The 19,150-nt window shown below is 37.2% G+C and overlaps 1 protein-coding gene across 2 annotated transcripts in view; it reads left to right on the top strand.

Annotated features, from left to right (window-relative positions):
- Positions 1–298: 298 nt before the first annotated feature.
- Positions 299–19,150, top strand: part of TMEM135 (transmembrane protein 135) — a 377,165-nt gene continuing 358,313 nt past the window's right edge. Inside the window, exon 1 of one of the 2 annotated variants that reach the window (XM_001376587.5) lies at positions 299–780. In XM_001376587.5, coding sequence (XP_001376624.1) covers positions 640–780 — 141 coding nt within the window. In that variant the 5' untranslated portion in view covers positions 299–639. The remainder of the gene's footprint in view (positions 781–19,150) is intronic. The other variant, XM_056794888.1, reaches the window with a different exon arrangement.

Genomic DNA, 19,150 nt, shown 5'->3' with positions numbered 1-19,150 from the left:
CAGGGCCTATGTTTTGCCTAGCACTTTATTAATACTGACTGCCTCAAAGGCACACAACTAGCCCTTTTATTTCCCAGTCTAGGGCTCTTTCCGCCAAGTCCCCCCATCTCCAGGAAGCTCGAAAGGAAGAGGGGGACCCCCTCATCCCCAGACGGGAGCTGGAGTAACAGGCAACCAGGGGAGCAGGGGTAGGGAATGAGGAAGGCGCGCTTCTGCATCGAGTCACTAGCAAACGGGGAGGGGGCGAAAGGAATGTGGGATGTGCGCTGGGACCGAATGTCCTACTCCCCCACAGTGCAGGCAGATGAAGGACGACTAGCCGGGCTGGTCAGGATACAGACTACACGACGCGCGCCCACGCGCGCGTCCGCGGAGGGGGCAGGGAGGGAGCGCGCACGCCCCGCCTCCTGCCCCATCTGCACGTTCCTCCCCCCTCGCTTTGCTATACGCCGAGCTCTCATCATCCGAGGGCTTTGGCCCAGAGTAACCCCGCTCGCGTGACCTTTCCCCTCCATTCCGCGCCTCCCGCGAGTCAGCGGGGCTGGGCGGCCGTTGGGTTCTCGTTCCCCTCCCCCTCCCTCTCTCCGGTCCTCTCCCCCGCCCCCACCCCGCCCCCCTTCCCCGACGGTGCTTCCAGACATGGCGGCGTTCAGCAAGTCCATTCCTCACAACTGCTATGAGATCGGCCACACCTGGCACCCGTCTTGTGGGGTCTCCTTCCTCCAGATCACCAGGGGTGCCTTGGAGGAGTCCTTGAAGATTTATGCACCCCTGTACCTGGTGAGAGAGCCCTGCTCCCGGACCTAGCCCCGGCCCCCCTCCTCCTGGCCTTGGTGGGGGGAGGGTGGGCCACTTTGGGGTAGTAGAGGTTAGAGGGGCAGAGCTGGGGGATGACGCTCCTCGCCTGAGGGTCCGCCCCTCGGCCCCCCGCCCCCTCTTTCCCCCAAGCGCGTGAGGAAGCTGTCGGGCCGAGCTGTCATTCATCCCCGGGAGCTGGGAATGAGGAAGGGGGAAGAAAGGATGGGCAAAGCCGGCGCTTCTCTTGATTGGGGACGGAATTCTGAACGATTAAAAAAGAAATAAAGATGTGTATGTCCTGGGCCTTGTACCCCGTCTGTGTCTTTAAAAAAAAAAGTGCTGGTTCTGGTTTCTGCCTTTTAAATCGTTAGACTTGTGAGACCTACAGTAGGATCCATGTCTGTGTCTTTTAAAAAGTTGGAAGGGTTTGAACCTCTTACCTTTTAGTGTCAGTTGATGTAACTACTCCTGGAACCAGGTCTGTGTTTTTTAAATACTGTATGTCAGAGTTCAGATCCTTGCCTTGTAAAGTGTCAATTGCTATACCTACCCCTAGATCCAGGTTTGAGTCTATTAAATAGTGCAAGGGAGAATTGAAACCCTTTTCTTTTACATAGTATGAGTTGCTGTTCCTACTGTAAGTGAGGGCTTAGGTCTTTACTTTTTAAATAGTTTGAATTGTTGAATCTATCCTATGTCTGGTCTATGTCTTAAAAAGTGTAAATGAGGGTTTAGGTCCTTGCCCTTGAGTGTATTCTGGGATTCCGGACTATGTAAAGCTTCTGGTCTTATCTTTTAAATAGTGTTAATTGCTGTATCTAAAAACAAGATCCAGGTCCTGGCTTTTAAATTGTATAAGAGTTTAGTTCCTTGCTTTTTAAATAGTGTGAATTGCAGCACCTACTTCCAGATCCCCTCTCTTTAAAAAAGTACTTTTTTGTTTTTGTTGTTTTTGAGAGAGAGAGAGAGAGAGAGAGAGAGAGAGAGAGAGAGAGAGAGAGAGAGAGAGAGAGAGAGAGAGAGAGCGAGAGCGAGAGCGCAAGAGAGAGCCGAGAGAGTATGCTGGCCCATGCTTATTTAGGTAGTGAGGATTTAGGTCCATGCTTTGTTATTTATTTTTATTTTTGCTTCCTGTGAGAACTAGGTTTTAAGGGATGCTGGAAGCTTTGAGAAGGGCTAAGGATGATTATCTGGTTGGTGCTAAATTTAGGCTTGAGACTCAATTTTGAATTCTAGCTGTCACTTTACCACCTATGTGACTTTGGACAAGTTACTCCACCTTTCTGGGCCTTATTTTCTTCATCTGTAAAGTGGAAGAAATTATGACCTCTGATAACTTCTAGTTTTAGATCTAGGTTTCTTGTTTTTTCTTTCTTTCCCCAAGTGACAGTAGGCCACTGTTGCTAGGCAGCATAGGAAGTTCTGTCTTAGTGGAATCACAGGTTTCTGGCACTTACGAATTTTGCAATTCTTCCTCCAGGTTCCCAGACTAGACCAGTCAATGTCTAGGAATTTAAGTGGTATTATCTAAAGCTTGTCTTGGGGTATGTGGTATATACCTTTTCTTGAAAGTTGTTCAGAAGATTTTGCTTGGTGTCACATTGGATCTATTTTATAATTCAAAAGTACTTCCTTTAGGGACAGACCAGTTTAAGAAACTGAATATTCAGAAATTCATGTGAATATGAATTTCACATTAAAAACACAGTTTTAAAAGTACTTTTAGACATTAAAGTTATTCTTTCTTTCATGTGATACCTTTTAAAATTTTCTGTATTATTTATTTCTGTAAGTGAATAATCTTGGAAAACCAAAACATATAACCAGATAAACAAATGATAAATCAAATTTTTCATTTGCATATCCTACTCCAACAGTTCTTTCTCTGGAGGTGGATAGCATTCTTTTTCTTATAAGTCTCAGAATTGTTCTGTATCATTGTATTGCAATTAGTAGCAAAGTCTGTCATATTTATTCATCACATGTCACATTTCTTAAGATTAAAATTCTTTTAAAAAGTCATCTTGTTCACTGAAATATAGATGTTATTTTTATTTCCTCACTTTTTTTTAAACTCTTGCCTCCTATCTTAGAATCGTTACTATATATTGGTTCCAAGGCAGAAGAGCAGTAAGGTCTAGGTAATGGGTATTAAATTACTTGCTCAGGATCACACAGCTAGGAAGTATCTGATGTCAAATTTGAACCTAGGACCTCCCATCTCTAGGCCTGGCTGTCATTCCACCGAGCCACCCAGAAACCCTCTATTTCCTCACTTCTAATATTTCTTCCTGCTTTTTTTCTGTATTCTTTAAAGTGCTGAAAAACATCAGTTGGATAGTCAGTAAATACTAATAGCTCCCTGTTAGTTCATACATGTGAGGTGGCTTGGTATAATTGAAAGAGTGAGAGGGCTTGAAATCAAGGTACTATAATTTCTGCTTCATCTTTGCCACTTACTACTTAAGTGACTAATTTTATCTAAGCCTTGATTTTCTCATTTGCAAAATGAGCTTGTTATCCTTATAGTTTCTGACCTCATGAATAATTCATTTCAACCAACCAACAAACTCCTTCTGTGAGCCAAGGCCTTGTAGGTATTCTTATAAGAAAGGTATGACTGTTTTCAAGGACTTAAAATCCAATGGGACAGATAAGTGTAATGCAAAATAGAAATGGAATGTGAAAATATGTAAGAGAGGAGTAAAATGCAACTGAAGGATATAGATAGAATTTCTATCTGGAGGATTAGGAGAGGCTACAGGGATGAAGTAGCATTTGACTTGGTGGAATTTCAGTTGTCAGAAATATTGGGGAGTGGGCAAAGGCGTGAATGAGAAGAGTGTTTAGGGAATAGCAAATAGTCTATATTGAAGGTATTCTAAAATAAAGGGGAATAAAGTGAGATATCATTGGAAAAGGAGACATTGTGGCAAATGCCTCACAAATTGGCAAATACAGAGTCAAGAGTGCTGACTCAGGAGTCTGAAATTTTGAGTTCAACTTCCAACCTCTCATACTACCTCACTGTGACACTAGATTAGGTACTGTTTCCCTCAGCCTAAGATTTTTTATCTGTAAACTAAAAAGCTGGACTAAATGTTCTTTGTGATTACTTCATATTCTAGATCAATGATCTATGATCCCATGATAAAGTTAGAGCCAATCTACTGTCAGCGTTTTTTTTTGAGAAAGTTTTGAATGTAAACTGGGGAGTTGTACTTTGTTCATTGGCAAAAGGGAATCAGAATTAGCACCCTGATCTTTGAATTGTTTTATTAGTTATCTCAGACACCATTTGTTGAAACAGCTTATCTTTTTTCTTTCCCTTTTTTTCAAACTCCCCTCTTCTTAATGATGGGTTTGTAACTTTCAAGGGATCTTTGATTTCAAACTCCCCTCTTCTTAATGATGGGTTTGTAACTTTCAAGGGATCTTTGATTCTTCCGTTCTCCCTCACTTAATCCATAGTTAGTTGTGAAGTCTTGTTGATTCTATTTCTAACCCTTTTTTCTACCCACTTAACAACAACCTGAGTTTAGGCCTTTTTTACCTTCATCCTTGTCTGAGGCTAGTCTTCCTGACTGGAGACCCAGCATCCATCCATTGTGCCACCTAGCTTGCTCAGCATAGTGCCTTAGTAGATGCTTCATAATTGCTTGATAAATTAATAGTCCTTTTTTAAAGAAATAGTTTCCAAGTAATTTATTCAGAATTTTGTGATTTCTTTTACTGAATCAATAAATAGTATTCAAAATAACATACAAATTATTACTTTTTCTCCTCTCATCCCCTTATTTGAACCATTTTAACCCATTGGACACATTTTGGAAAGAAAAAAATAGGGTAGAGAGGTCAGAGTCATAGACTCTCAGTTATCCTTTGGGAGGAAGTATTTGAATGCTGGGAATAAAGGACAATTGGCTGAAACACTGAAAGGTTGATTGGTATTTTGGAGGAAGGAAAACACTGGGCAAGACACAAGTCTGCTCCAAAATAAAGTGTCTAAAGGTTCATAATTGCTTTTGCCTCAAAAAGTGACATTTATCCAGAGTTTAAAAAAAAAGAAAAAATGACAAAAGGGATATCCTTTGTTCTCTCACCTTATAGTTCCCTCTCCCCTCATCCAAAAGAGGTAGGACCAGGGGGCACCTGGGTGGCTCAGTGGATTGAGAGTCAGGCCTAGAGAAGGGAGGTCCTAGGTTCAAATCTGGCCTCAGACACTTCCCAGCTGTGTGACCCTGGGCAAGTCACTTGACCCCCATTGCCTAGCCCTTACCACTCCTGCCTTGGAGCCAATACACAGTATTGACTCCAAGATGGAAGGTAAGGGTTAAAAAAAAAAAAAGAGGCAGGACCTCCTGTGAAATCCATTGGGGATGCCCTTAAATGAGAATAGCCACATGGAGAAGTGGCTCCTCAATGCCAGTGTTTTAGAAAGGCTCTGTATCTTGCAAGTGTTCTATGTCACCATGTTGACAAGTGCTTCCCTTAGGAGGAAAGTATCCTTCATAGCTAATTCTTTGAATATGATTCTCCTGGTTGGTGGGAGCGTTATAGTTAGTAACCAAAGATACCTGCTGCATATCAGTGCCTCTAGGTGTTAGGCATAACCTCCTCATTGTTCCTTTTGGTCCATGTAGACCAAAAGGTCCATATTGCAAAGTAGAAATGGCAAAAGAAGTGGCATTCTTAGTTCTATACTGGGCTTGAGAGATATATCATAACCCTTGACAGAAGGAAGAATTGCACTTTGCTAAATGATAGATGGGTTTTTTAAATTATTAACATATATGCCACTAAGAAAAGGTTTTGAGAGGTTCTTAACTTCAAAGCCATCCAAAATTTTATTCCAGTTTCTCTCTTAAAAAAAAAAAAAACCAACAAAACAGTTACCTTGTATCTTAGACTTGATACTAAGTATCAGTTCCAAGGCAGAAGAGTGGTCAGGGCTAGGCAGTGGGGATTAAGTGACTTGCCCAAGGTCACACTGCCAGTTTCTGATGATCTTTGAATCATGAGATCTTTAATCTTCAGGCCTGGTTATCTATCCACTGAACCCTCTAGCTTTTCCTCCAATTTCTCTTAATGACACCTTCAGGGATCATTTTATCAAGGTTGTTTTGCCTGAATCAGAAATCCTAACTAGCAGACATGATTCTAGGAACTAGCATAATAACAATTATGTATTTGATCTGTGCTCTCATCATGAGGGTAATTAGAAATCTTGAGGTTCAGGTGAAGGATATGATTGGTGTTGGTATTTCTTTAAGTGGGGCAGATCACAGCCCATCTAAGCCTTCTAATAATAATAGTAACAATAATGGATTATATTTCTATATAAAATTACTTCCATATATTATTTCACTTGAACCCTCCTATCCACCCTGTGACATATCTTTTGTGATTCTTGACAATATCTTGACCATATATTGGGGGCCTTGACATTTTGTAGATACCTGTGGATATATCACTGTTAATACATGACTGACATTCTTTTTTGTTCATCTCTCTCTTTGATTACATCCTTCATCCTATTATTTCTGTACACTTAATCATTGGTAATATGCTGCAATCTTTTCACTCCTGCTATGTTCCTCTCCAGTGTCCTTTGGGTGGTGTATGTCTTAATTTTTTTTAAGGCAGTGGTATTCCATGGTGAATGGATGAGGTCTGGGGATTGCCATATGTCTAATCAAAGTGTCATTGAAAGTTATATCTTCAAGGAATCTTATGAGATTGTAAATTATGTAAGGGAAATACTGTGTTGGAAGATAGCCTCTAAGGTAGTGTTTTGCTTCATAGAATCAAATTTCTTTTTTATAGTCACCAAACAATAAACATAATGAAATCTTTTATTTTTTATTTTACCTCCCAACAACTATTTGAGGTTTATGCTATTATTTTACAGTTGAGGAAACTGAGAGGCAAACAGGTCAAGTGATTCGCCCCAAATCACATAGCCCATAAGTATCTGAGGCCATATTTAAACTCAGGCCTATGCTATGCTGTGATTCAGTTCTTTTGATAGTATATCTGATATCCACTTATCTTACATTTAGAGTTCTCTGCAGTAGATGTTGGCCAATAAGGCTCCTTTATTTTAATAGTGTTTTTTCTTCATGTACTTTATGAGTAATGCAAGGGAAGTTGGCCAAGTAAGTGTCTATAAAGTGATGTTTCTTATTGTCTTTTATTGTTTAATGAAATCATCTTGGACAGCTCCTTTATTTGTTTTCATGGTGAATCTATGAGCCTTCCTGCTATGTAGTTATAACTTCTTTTATCGATTTCAGTTTCATTTATAGCAAGAATGTTGATACTAGTGTACTTTATAAGTCTTGAATTATGTGAGCCCATCATGATAGTACAATTTAAAAGAAAAAAGAATGGAATCTGCAACGTATTAGACTTATAAATATGCCATATATGCCTTTATCCAAGTCACTGATAAAAATAAATTAAATAGTACAGATTCCATGGATTCTATATTGGAGTCCTTCCAAGTTGACATTAAATTTTTAGTTTTAACTGTTTGACTAGTTCTTGAATCCATCTAATTGTAGTATTTTTTAGTCACATCTCCATGTTTCACACAGTATAACATGAGAAACTTTGATAGATGCTTTGCTATTGTTGGTTTAACTAGGGACAAGTCAATTACTTGTTTTTGGACTCAGGAATATGAGCAGATCAGATTAGACTGACCTTTGAGCTTCTTTCTAGTTCTAAATCTGTGATTTCAATATAACTAAAATCTAGGTTAATTATTTTTGATCATTCTCTTGATCAAGTAGTGTAATGATTTCAGTCCACCTGGCTCAATATAGTATGTAGTAGGAACTTAATAAATGCTTATCGATTTGTTGATTGATTGAAAAAAGGAGATGGAGTTTGTCTAGCATAACTTGTTTTTGCTGAAACCAAGCCAATTTTTTTTAATCACTTATTTTCCTATATATCCTGTAACTATCCCATTAATATTATACTCTAGAATTTTGTTAGCAATTTAGTTGGAGCTTACTAGTCAATACGTTGCAGATTCCATTCTTTTCCTTCTTTTGGAAATGAAGCTATAAATTTGCTCATCTCCAGTCCTTTCATGTCTCCAGTTTTTTCTACTCTTTCAAGTGTTATTTGATAGAAGCTCAGTTTTCACATTAACTATTTCTTTCAGTACTCTTGGACAAATGTGTCAGATAGCAAAACTTCTTGGAGCTAAATCTGATTAAAACAATTGTTTAACCAAAAAAATGATAAAACACAGATAATGTTAATTTGTGGCTTTCTTAAGTCAGTATGTGGAGCAGTAGAAAGTTCACTAAACTTGAAGTCAGAATACCAGGGTTTGCCTCCTGTCTCCACCTGTTCATCAAGCCATGTGACCAGTTGTTTAACCTGAATTTCTATATTTGAAAATTGGGGTAATTCTTGTACTGCCTATTTCATATGGCTATTGTAAGGAAAATGCTTCACTTAAAAAAATTTTTTTTAAAGATCTGTGATTTCTATGGGTATAGATATTCCCTGCTCTAAAGCAGATCTCAATTCCTCTTTGCTTTATTGCAGGGTTTTATGAGTTTCAGAGGCCCCCCACCAAAAAAAAATTATCATGTGGTAACTAGCTGCCTGATGTGAGCCTATAGTTGTACATAACAGATATATTGACTTTTGCCTGGTCTATATCATTCTTTTCAGTTTAGTAGGATCTGCCAGATCTTATGCCTCCTGGCCTAGTCTTCGAGAAACTCAGTGTCATTTCCTTTGGAATAGAATTTTGTAGAGGAGTTCATTAATTTTGGAATAAAATTAAAGCATTCGTGCTCATTATTACCAGATATTAGCTTTTGAGAGTGAGCAAATCATCTGACCTTCCTGAATTTCAGTTTTCTGAATAGGGTTAAAATGGAGTTAAAATAATGCTCTATATTCCTTGGAAGTGTTGCTTTGAGGATCCATTCAGAACATGTATATCAAAGTGCTTTGTTAAACTATGCAGTGCTGTTCAAAGATAAAGCATTATTATTATTTTCTCCTTCATGTTGACTTCTTTAGGACTATGCCAGTGTAATGAAAGGTCCGATATAGCCTACTAGAAAGGTTTTAGGATACAGGGACAGTGATGGACTGACTGATATGGTCTGTTTATTGTCCAACCACCTACTTGGCTGAATTGAGGCTTGTGGTTATGTTGATTGCAGTGTGAAGAATTTTTTGTCCATAGAAGATTTAATTCAGTTAAAAGAATCATTTGTTTTTTTAAGGACTTGAGCAATTCTTAGTCTGTTGTTGCTAATAATGTGCTTAATTATACTAATAGTTTTCTTAGTATCGAATAACTCTAATTCATTTTTCCTGTATGGCCTTGGACAAGTAGATTAACTTCTTGAGTCCCCATTTCTTCATTTGTAAAATGAAAAGAATTGAATTGGATAGTTTCTGAATTCTTTTCCAGCTCTAGATCTATTATTCTTTGAATTTTCATGTTATTGTGAAGTTACCAGCATCCTTCTAGCCTGCCAAGATTGTAACCTTTGTTTTCCTTGATTTCTTATCACATATAACTCATTACATGTTCAGCCAGGTCACGAATCTTGTCACTTTTCCCTCTATCTAAGAAGTCCCCTTTTCTCTATTTATAGCCAACACTTTATCCAGACCCTTACCACCTTTCACCTAGTGACTATTGCAGTTGTTCTAATTGACTTCCTAATTGGTATCCTGGTTTCAAATTTTTCCCATTCTAATTCATCCTCCATGAAGATGTCAAATAGCATGTTCAGTCAATGTCAGTTTCTTCCTTTACAAACTCTGGTAACACTCTTGTTTCTAGGATAAAATATAAACTCCTTTGGCTTTTAGGTTGTGGTCAGTAAGCGTATACCACAGTTGTGCCAGCCATTGTGCTACACTCTAAAAATATAAAGAAAGACAAAAATAGCCCCAGCCCTCTTTGAGTTCATGTTGTAATAGAGGAGACAACCTGTAAATAACTGGGTACATACAAGATAATGTATAGAGTATGTGGGAGTTATTATTAGAGGGCAATGCACTAATCATTAGGATCCATTTGGAAAGCCTTCTATATAGGAGGTGGGATTTGAACTGTCTTGAAGGGAACAGGGAAGTCAAGAGGCAGAAGTGAAGAAGGGAGACCATTTTAGACATGGGAATAGTCAGAATGAAGCAGAGGGACAGACTGTAGAGTATTGTGTTTGAGCAGCTAACTATAAGAAGCCAGTGGGACTAGGTGGTAGAGGATGTGGAAGGGAGTAAAGTGTAGCATTCCAAGCATATTCACATCTATGAAATATAAATGATCGTATGGTTACTGTGTCTTCAGAGATCTTAACACCTTTGTTTTTAGTAAGTGACATTAACAGTCTGATATAACAGGAATATGATGAGGCTGATTGACCCAAGGTTCTAAAACTTTTCTTAAATAAGAAATTGAAATAAAAGAAGTTTCTTACCCTCAGAGGCCACCTGCAGGGTCACGTCTTTGTGATTCTGTACCTCAATGGATTCGCCTCGCGTTGTGAGCACTCTGATGCCTGTAACAAAGGAATTTTACTCCCAATATTGGGGTGCCCCACGTTGGGTGCCAATTGTAGAGTCCTGATAAGTAGGTCTACAAAGAGGGGGTTCTTCCTTTGTGATAGGGACCCGAGGAGAGATAGGGAATCCGAAAACCAGGGTGAAGAATGACAGACACAGACAAATCAGTGTTTAAATAGGGCGGACAAACCCCTATGGTTTTCTCCTTGGAAGGAAAATATAAGAACTAAGGAACAAGAGGTGGAGGAGGAGATTAAGGTATAGAATGCAAGCTGAGAGGGGCTACAGCTTCGGGAAGGAGAAGGATTAGAGAGGAGAGAGACAGAGAGATTCCTAGAGCAGATTGAAGATCCCAGAGAAAATTCATGGGGGCCCCCTCTCTTTATTTCCGTCTGTTTAGGGAAGTATTCTCAAACAAAGCATGGACAATTCAGATTGGATGGTGAGGTAAGAGTAACACCTTTTTGGGTGTGTAGATTTCTACCAGTGCTTTCTCTATGGAATGTAACTCCAAGCCAAAATGTTAATGAGTTTGTTTTAGGCCATAGGCAGCATGGCCAGTTTAAGATTTCATTCACAAACAACTGAGTATAACCTTGTGTCTGAAGACACAGTAACCATACAATCATTTATATTTCATAGATGTGAATATGCTTGGAATGCTACATAAAGTATAAGAAGATTAGAAACACAATAAGGAACCATGTTATGAGACCAGTTACAGGGCAATTGATTGCTTGATTGGGCAAGATGGGTTTTATTAGCCTGGTGTATTTAGAAGCCAACTTTCAAGGGATTAGGGGGTGAGATGGGTTTCAAGAAGTAGTGCGACAATGTAAAGTATGTGGTCTAATTTCAAGTAGGTTAACAGTTAAGGGAAGAACACAATTAGGAAAATTGCTTTGAGAAGATGATAGTTAAAGGACTCTTTTTTTTTTTTAAGGAAGAGACACTTTTCTTTCCTGTTTGTAGATGTTTATAGGCATTGGGAAGAGCCAGCAGAGAAAAGTGATTAAAACTGAATACTCTGTGAGAAAGATCAATGGAGTAAGCCCTTGAAGGTGATAATGGTATGGAATCAGGGGTACCAATGGAAACAGGGTTAGTCTTGGCAAAGAAGAGATCTTCCTGACAATAGAAGAAAAGAGGGAAAGATGACTGGCTACAAAGGCTATGAGGAGTAGAGGGTAGATGGCTTCAAATTTCTCATTAAAACCAGAGCAGAGAGCTACGCTGAGAATTGAAAAAGCGATTTATCAAGAGAATGTAATGTTTGGAACATTTACTTTGAGAAATGTGATAGGATATCAAAATGAATGAAAAGTTTTCATCAAAATGGAGAGTATGTAATAAATCCAGTTACTTCAGTTTTTTTGGCTTTATTCCAGCACCACTTCTTACCTAATGGGTAAGAGTAGAACTATCAGATGGTGAAGGAGATAAAAGGTTCAAGTATTAAGCTAGATGGAGGAAGTGGTGTTAAAGGAGAATTAAAGTTAACAGTTTAGTTTATCCTTAAAACAATAGGAAGTGACTAGTTTTGTTAAAGAGGAAACAGACATTGACTAAACATACTCTTTAGGAAGTCTCTTCAGTATCTTTATGGAAGATGAATTGGAATGGGGAAAATTTTGATGCTTTGATGCCAATTGAGAGAACAATTACACCTAGTAACTAGGTGAAGGTCTGGATTAAAGTGTTGGTTATGTAATTTAGGAAGTTCAAATATTGAAGTATTTGCTGGGTTGTTACTATTTCTAAATATGCTTTGCCTTTAACCTTTTCCTGAAATTTGGTATTGGTGGTAGTAGCAATGATTTGGTCAGATGAACTAGTTAGAAGAAAAAGTTTTGTTGTCTCTTTTGAGATTTGCCTCTTTTTACAAGTACAGTATTTAGAAGAGAACTTATTTTCTTAGATGATGTTTTTAAAATTCTGAACTTAAATACACTAAAAGGAACATTTCAATACACCTAAGAGAATACAAAGAAAGATCATATGTGAAATTCAATCTATTTTATATTGTTTTTTTTTTAAGCCACAAAATAAATTCTGCATATTACTTTCAAGTCTTGCTGCCTTGTGTTTTTTTTCTAAATTTTATTTTCCTTTTTTTTCCCATGCATTAAAAAAAAAATTCAGTGGCTCTCATTTTCTTTTTTCTTTTTTTTTTGGCATCATGATTATTTCATCCACTCAAATTCAGTTGCCTTTCAGTGTTTCTTGAGATTCTTATGGCTATATTTTTCAAAGTTCCTACTCATATCTGTTTTTTTCATCAGAAATTCTCAAAAGTCCTATATTTCATTAAAGGCCAATTTTTACCCTTGTAGGATTATCCTCAACTTTTCAGGTTAAGTTATTTTTGATTGTTAGCTTCTATCCTTTCCCTTTTTTGTAGAAGCTTCTAGATCTTCCTTCCAGGTCTTGTGTGATTTGACTGGGATTTCTTGTATAAACTGAGGCATACCAGAATTTAGAAGTAAAGCAGGCATCTTTTTTAGAAACTTTAGATGTGTTGAAACAATTTAATGGCAAAGCTTAGTTATGTTTCTGTGTCCCTTCCCCATAAAATTTTTTTTTTTAAAGTGGGTGAGGTTGTTTTATAGCAGAAATGGATAAAGAGGTTTTTTTTTAGGGGACTTGATCTTCCAGAAGTGGGGAATGCTGTAGGTAAATACACAGGGTGAGGAATGCTAGTAGCAAATACACAAAATGGGGAATGCTAATAGTAAATGTAGAGCAGACTCTGAAAATGCTAAAGGTAAATACACAAAAAGGGGAATGTTAATTATTGGAGCAGGCCCCAACCAGGCCTCAACCAGGCCTCAACCACATTCTAACTGGTTGGTGCTGATTGCTATTTTAGGTGAGTTTCAGGGTTATAGCTACAAAAAATTTGGGCTGGAGTCAAAAGGCAAACTGTCTGGGAGGGAGCAGTGGTCTTTCAGGCTTACTTGTTCTTGGTATCATAGAAGGGCAGGAAAGTCTGAATTTGAGGAAGGTTTAGTAAATTTCTGCATTTGGTACTTGTACTACTTTTTTTCTAGTTGCTTTTAATATTTTTTCTTTGATATGAGAGCTCTGGATTTTTGTTCTGACATTCCTGCTACTTTTTCTTTTGGAATTCCATTCAAGAGAGGTGATCCATATATTCGTTCTCTCTTTATCTTCTGGTTCTAGTAGTTGGGTAGTTTTCATTTATTTTTAAAAAATATATATATAAATGCACACACAATATCTAGGCTTTTTGAAAAATCAAGTTTTTTGAGGAGTCCAGCTATTCTTAAATTATTGTTCCCTGACCTATTATTGCTTTTGAAATCAGATATCTTATATTTTCTGCTATTTCTTCATTCTTTTATTTTTTGATCTAATATTTCTTAGTGTTTTATGGTCATTGTCATTGTTTTATAAGTTAAGTCTCTTCTAGTTTTCAGAGAATTTTTTGCTTGAGTAAGAGTTATCACTTTCCTCTAATAAGCTCTTCTTGTTATAATTTTTTTCCATAGTTTTAATTTCATTTGTTATTTTTTCTTTCTTTTAGGTATTCATATCTTTGGGGATAATTACATTTTATTCTTTGAGTCTCTCTGCTCCTAGCTGCAATATAGTTACTCTTTTCATTTTGGGGATTAAGAGATTTACAATAATTAAAAAAAATTAAATTAATTAATTAAAAAACCCTTACCTTTCACCTTAGAATCAATACTGTGTATTGGTTCCTAGGCAAAAGAGTAGAAAGGGCTAAACAATGGGGGTTAAGTGTCTTTCCCAGGGTCACACAGCTAGGAAGTATCTGAATCCAGATTTGAACCTAGAACCTCCTATCTTTAGGTCTGGCTCTCAGTACACTGAACTATCTTTACAAATTTTTTTATAATGATCATCTTCTTTAGCTTACTCATTTCTCCAACTTTAGTCCCTGAATTGAGGTTTGGTGCCTGGACTAGTCTCTTTTTGTGTCTGTGCTTTTGGTTGGAGTGGTTTATCCTATTTTTTCTCCAGTGTCACCTATATTTCTGAGTCTTCCTCCATCTTTGAGGTTTTAGAGTGCTAGATCTTCAGGTCCCTGTAAGTCAGGACTAAATGGTAATCTTTGGAGCCTTTGGTTCCCTGGGCAGTCCTGGTCTTAGCTCTATTGCTATAGTGGTTATTTTCATTGTTTAAGGCTTCCAAGGACCTGTTATAGATTTCTAACAACACTTCGGATTCCCTGTGGCTTTCTTGGGGGATGCTTCTACCCTTTCTCTCTCCCTATATAGAGACTTGTTTGGCTACATATATCTTTGATTATGTTGAGAGGCTACTGGCTTATTTGTTTGCTCTGGCTCCCTTTTATATTGCTTATGGTTATTTGATGTTTTATGCATTTCTGAGGTGGAAAAGTAACACTGTAATTTCTCATTGGATTTTTTTAATCATTTTTTTTGATGGGAATTTCCAATTTTTGCTGGGGTAGGTAATATATGGAAGTTGGGTAGTCTGCCTCCTGTTCAGGCAGGCAGGTAGCCAGCCAGCTGTCTTACTTAGAATTTTTGTAGCTTAATACTTAAGAAAACTGAACATCAATAATATATATAATCAGTTTCATTTTAGTTGGTTTAATAGTAGATAATTAACGTTGCTTTGTTTTGATAGTACTTTCATGAGAATCTTGGAAGAAACATGTGTGCCTAGCATTTTCTTTACATTTTGGATATGATACATATGCTTAAAGGACCCCTGACCATATCTTTATGTGAGATCAAAATGGGGTTTCACTCAGTGCTCTAGAATAGGCCTGTCTTGCTTACTTCTCACATTTTAGATGTACCCGCAACCATATAGCCTGGCCATTAATCTCTTGATTTGGATATGTCTCCAGGCCATCTTCTTTTTATGCCATGTATTTCTTTGATGACATCTTTTACTTCAACTTTTCTTATAGTTCCTTATTAGTTGTGTCAACATGGAATTTAGGAACCCCAAACTTGTGGCCTAGTGGGATCTTGTGAACCCCAGGTTTCAAGATTAGCTTTTGAGACTTCAAAGTTTGTATTTGTTCCCTGTTCCCAGGGGAATCCACCTGAAGGGAATCCCAGGCTAGCAGTTTCAGACTGAGCAGGGGACTCTCATGGGAATAGACAATCCACTTCAGGTGGTAGCAAAGCCCAAGCCAAAGTCAAGTGGCTCTTCATCTCCAGAAGCCTTTCCCAGTATATCACACCCTCCTTTTGAGGATTGAACTTGGGACCTTCAGCTTGCGAGACTGATGCGCTGCCTACTGTACTAAAGAGTCACTCGACTTCGGCTTGGTCTTTGCTCCCACTTGAAGTGGATTGTCTATTCCCATGAGGGTCCCCCACTTGGTCTGAAACTATTAGCCTGGGATTCCCTTCAGGGTGGATTCCCCTGGGAACAGGGAACAAGTATAAACTTTGGGGTCTCAAACCTATTAAGCTAATCTTGAAACCTGGGTTCACTAGATCCCACTAGGCCACAAGTTTGGGGTTCCTAGATTCCATATTGACAGTTGTGTGTCACAGCATGCTCACATTCATTATGTGTCTATTCATTGCCCTGAGAATGGACAATACATAGTAATATTTGATTTATCAGAGACTATAGTGTTATATGATATACTGCCATTCCAAAACACCAGGAGAATTTTAATATTAGAAGATGGGCCTTTTGCTTTAGGTAGAAGTTTGGAGTTCTTAAAGGAACTTTTGCAATTTCCCAATCTGCTTTGTCTGTTAAATTTGGATACAACTCATTGTTCATCTTTATTGTCTAATGGAGATCTTTATCAATATCATTTTTGTCTCTGTATCTATGTCTTTCTATAGCAGTCTTGTGTGATCTATTTGTATTTTGATGAACAGGCTCTGTAAATTGTCCATCTTGCTGTATATCTGCCCCAATAAGTATTTTTCAATTTACTTTTTTTCCATTTGTTAGTAAAGTTTTACTCTTTTGAGTAGTTTCACATCTTTTCTAGGAAGCCTTACAGTGTTCTAGGGTTTGAGCAATCATTGTATTGTGATCTGTAAACATTTGCATTTGGAGTACTCTCTCTGGATCTCCTCCAAGACAAATGTTGAACATTTTATACTTAAGCTGATATTATTTTGCACATGGTTATCTCTGATTCTTAAAGGAAATATTGAATAATTTTGATATAAGTATGGATGGGATACACCACTTGGAAAAGTGCATTAAGATAAGGTTTGACCCTTCCAAATAAAATATTTGAAAAAATCATAACAGAAGTAAGCTTAGTGAGATGTTGTATTCACTATCTAAACAAGATTCACATCTCAGTTAATTTTGTGATGGTAAACATGTACTTTGGAACATTGTTTATGGAATTTTCCCTGTTCCTCATTATTCTCATAGAGGATGACCTTGAAGAATATGTTGGTTATTCTCATAAGCATTTTAAATATATAGGAAAGTAGACATTTAAGTTGGTAGTTACTGATTTTTTTCTCATTTTCTTTGCAGTATCAACAAGGTCCTAGGCTTCCCCCCTCCCCAATGCCATTGGCATTTTCCCTTGTTTCAGATGCCATGGAATCCATCTCATAAAGCCTTTGTGATTGTGTTATTTTTAGCAGAGATTTCCTTTTTTTATGCTTGGTTTAATTAATTATCTTCTTTTTTCCATTTTTGTTTGTTTTATTCCTTTCTATTTCATCTACTAGTATATCTATAACGTGATGATAGATATAAGTACTGTGACTTCACTTTCTTCAGTGAAAAATGTTATTTAAAATATTTGCCAATTTTTTCTTCTGTTGTCCTGTTTTTACCTTTAGATTACCCTTGGTTGACTTTACTTATTTATTATTTGAATCTCTCACAAATTTTCTTTCATCTTTTCCCTTTATTGCTTTTTTCTTTTTATGAATTGACACTTCTTATAATCTTCCATTGTCCTTCTATATAAGTTTTTATAAGCAAGTTTAGATTCTAAACTGTTGTTGCCCTTAACTATCAGTAAAGTGAATCTCATATTTGCTAATACTTTTTTTTGGTACTTAGTTATACATTTATTTATTTATTTACTTATGTATGTATGTATGTATTTATTTATTCATTCATTAATTTATTTATTCATTCATTCATTTATTTATTCCAATTTAAGCATTGTTTTATTTGGTTATTTTCAAACAATATTCCTTGGAAACAAAGATCCTTTTCTTATCCTCCCCCTCTCCCCCCACCCCTCCCATAGCCAACCCACGATTCCACTGGGTGTCACATGTGTCCTTGCTTCAATCCCATTTCCATATTGTTGGTATTTGTATTAGGGTGTTCATTTAGAGTCTCTCCTCATTCCTGTCCCTTCCACCCCTGTAGTCAAGCAGTTGCTTCTCTGCTAATACTTTTAAAAGACTTTTGGTTTTCTTCTTGCGGTAATTAATTTATGTCAGTTAAAGTTCCCTATAGAATTATTGTAGATTATGTCTATGGCCTGACTTATGCTTGTTTCCCATTTTTCATCATTATAAGTTGTTTAATCAGGTAAACATGGAAATTATTTTAATTGGATACATTTTTCTCATTTTTATTCTTTTTTTCTGTACTAATTTTGATCTTTGCCATCTGAAATTGGTGAGCTAACTATAGATAGCTAATTAGGTAATGAATTTCATATCACTAACATGTAGCTTTGTATTTTAAAATATGTAGCAGTTTGAAATGTTATTGTGTGATAGTGTATTGATAACCCTTTGTATACATCTTCTGAACATTCTCTTTTGATAGACTGACCAGATGTTTGGTTTACATTTGTTCTTAACTGCAAAATGTACATATCACTCAACAAAAATAAACTTTTAAGAGACTGAAAAGACAGTTTTTTCCAGTAGTTTCTGTTGCTATTCTCAGAGATAAAATGCATGACAATAAAGTGTGAAGTTTTTTTGTAGTCAACATTACTTCTCTTAATCCTTATAGCTGTCCCATATTTTAAAATATATTTTTCACCAGCCTTGTCTATACTTACCTTTGCAATGGAGTCATAAAGCATTAAAAATGTGTCATGATATAGTTTTGAGCTCTTACCAAGTTCTTCATAGAATTTACCTACTTCATCCTCTGCTAACAGGTCTTGGTTCATAAGTTGTATTAATATTCATAGTGAGCTTTTTGTAAATAATCATGAACACTGTATCAATAAAAGATGACCAGCTATGCATTGTGGTATACACTTGTCTTTCCTACTGCTGGGAAATATCAGGCTGTTAAATTGCTTATGATTGGGAGTTCTGAGCTGTAGTAGTGCTAAAGATGGTCAGATAGTCTCACTAAGTCTGGCATCAATGTGATGAGCACTTGGGAATAGGTGGAGGTAATAACCAGCTAATGAGGGATGAATCTTCCCAAATTGGAAATTGCTTTCATGCCACATCAGCAATGGGGTCTGTGCCAGGAGGGGTCACTCTACTTCCAGATTGAATGAAATAGGGAGATGCAGTCCTTCTCTCACTCAAAAATCAAATTTTGCATTATATTTTTGTCTTCAGGAATATGCTAAATCCAACTCTTTTAATTCCTTTATTTGTCTCTCCAGGGATAACCTGTGAGCCATCCTTCCATTCAGTTGTAACATTTCCTTTTTCATGTGTCATTTCTAGTGAGACTGTCACACTTGATATGATTCTCTCCATGTCCACTTCTGGTTAAGGATCTCATATTTAGGCTAATAGTAACCAAGTTAAAATTTGTATATGGTCTGTGATGCTTAGTACTCTGCCCCCTGGGGTTATAGCACTGATGGCCATTTTTTGTTTTTCTTTCTTTT

This window comes from Monodelphis domestica, chromosome 4 (genome assembly GCF_027887165.1).
Source record: "Monodelphis domestica isolate mMonDom1 chromosome 4, mMonDom1.pri, whole genome shotgun sequence".
Classification (NCBI taxonomy): Eukaryota; Metazoa; Chordata; class Mammalia; order Didelphimorphia; family Didelphidae; genus Monodelphis; species Monodelphis domestica.
The sequence above is the reverse complement of the archived record's forward strand: the minus strand, read 5'-3'. Positions and strand labels throughout refer to the sequence as shown.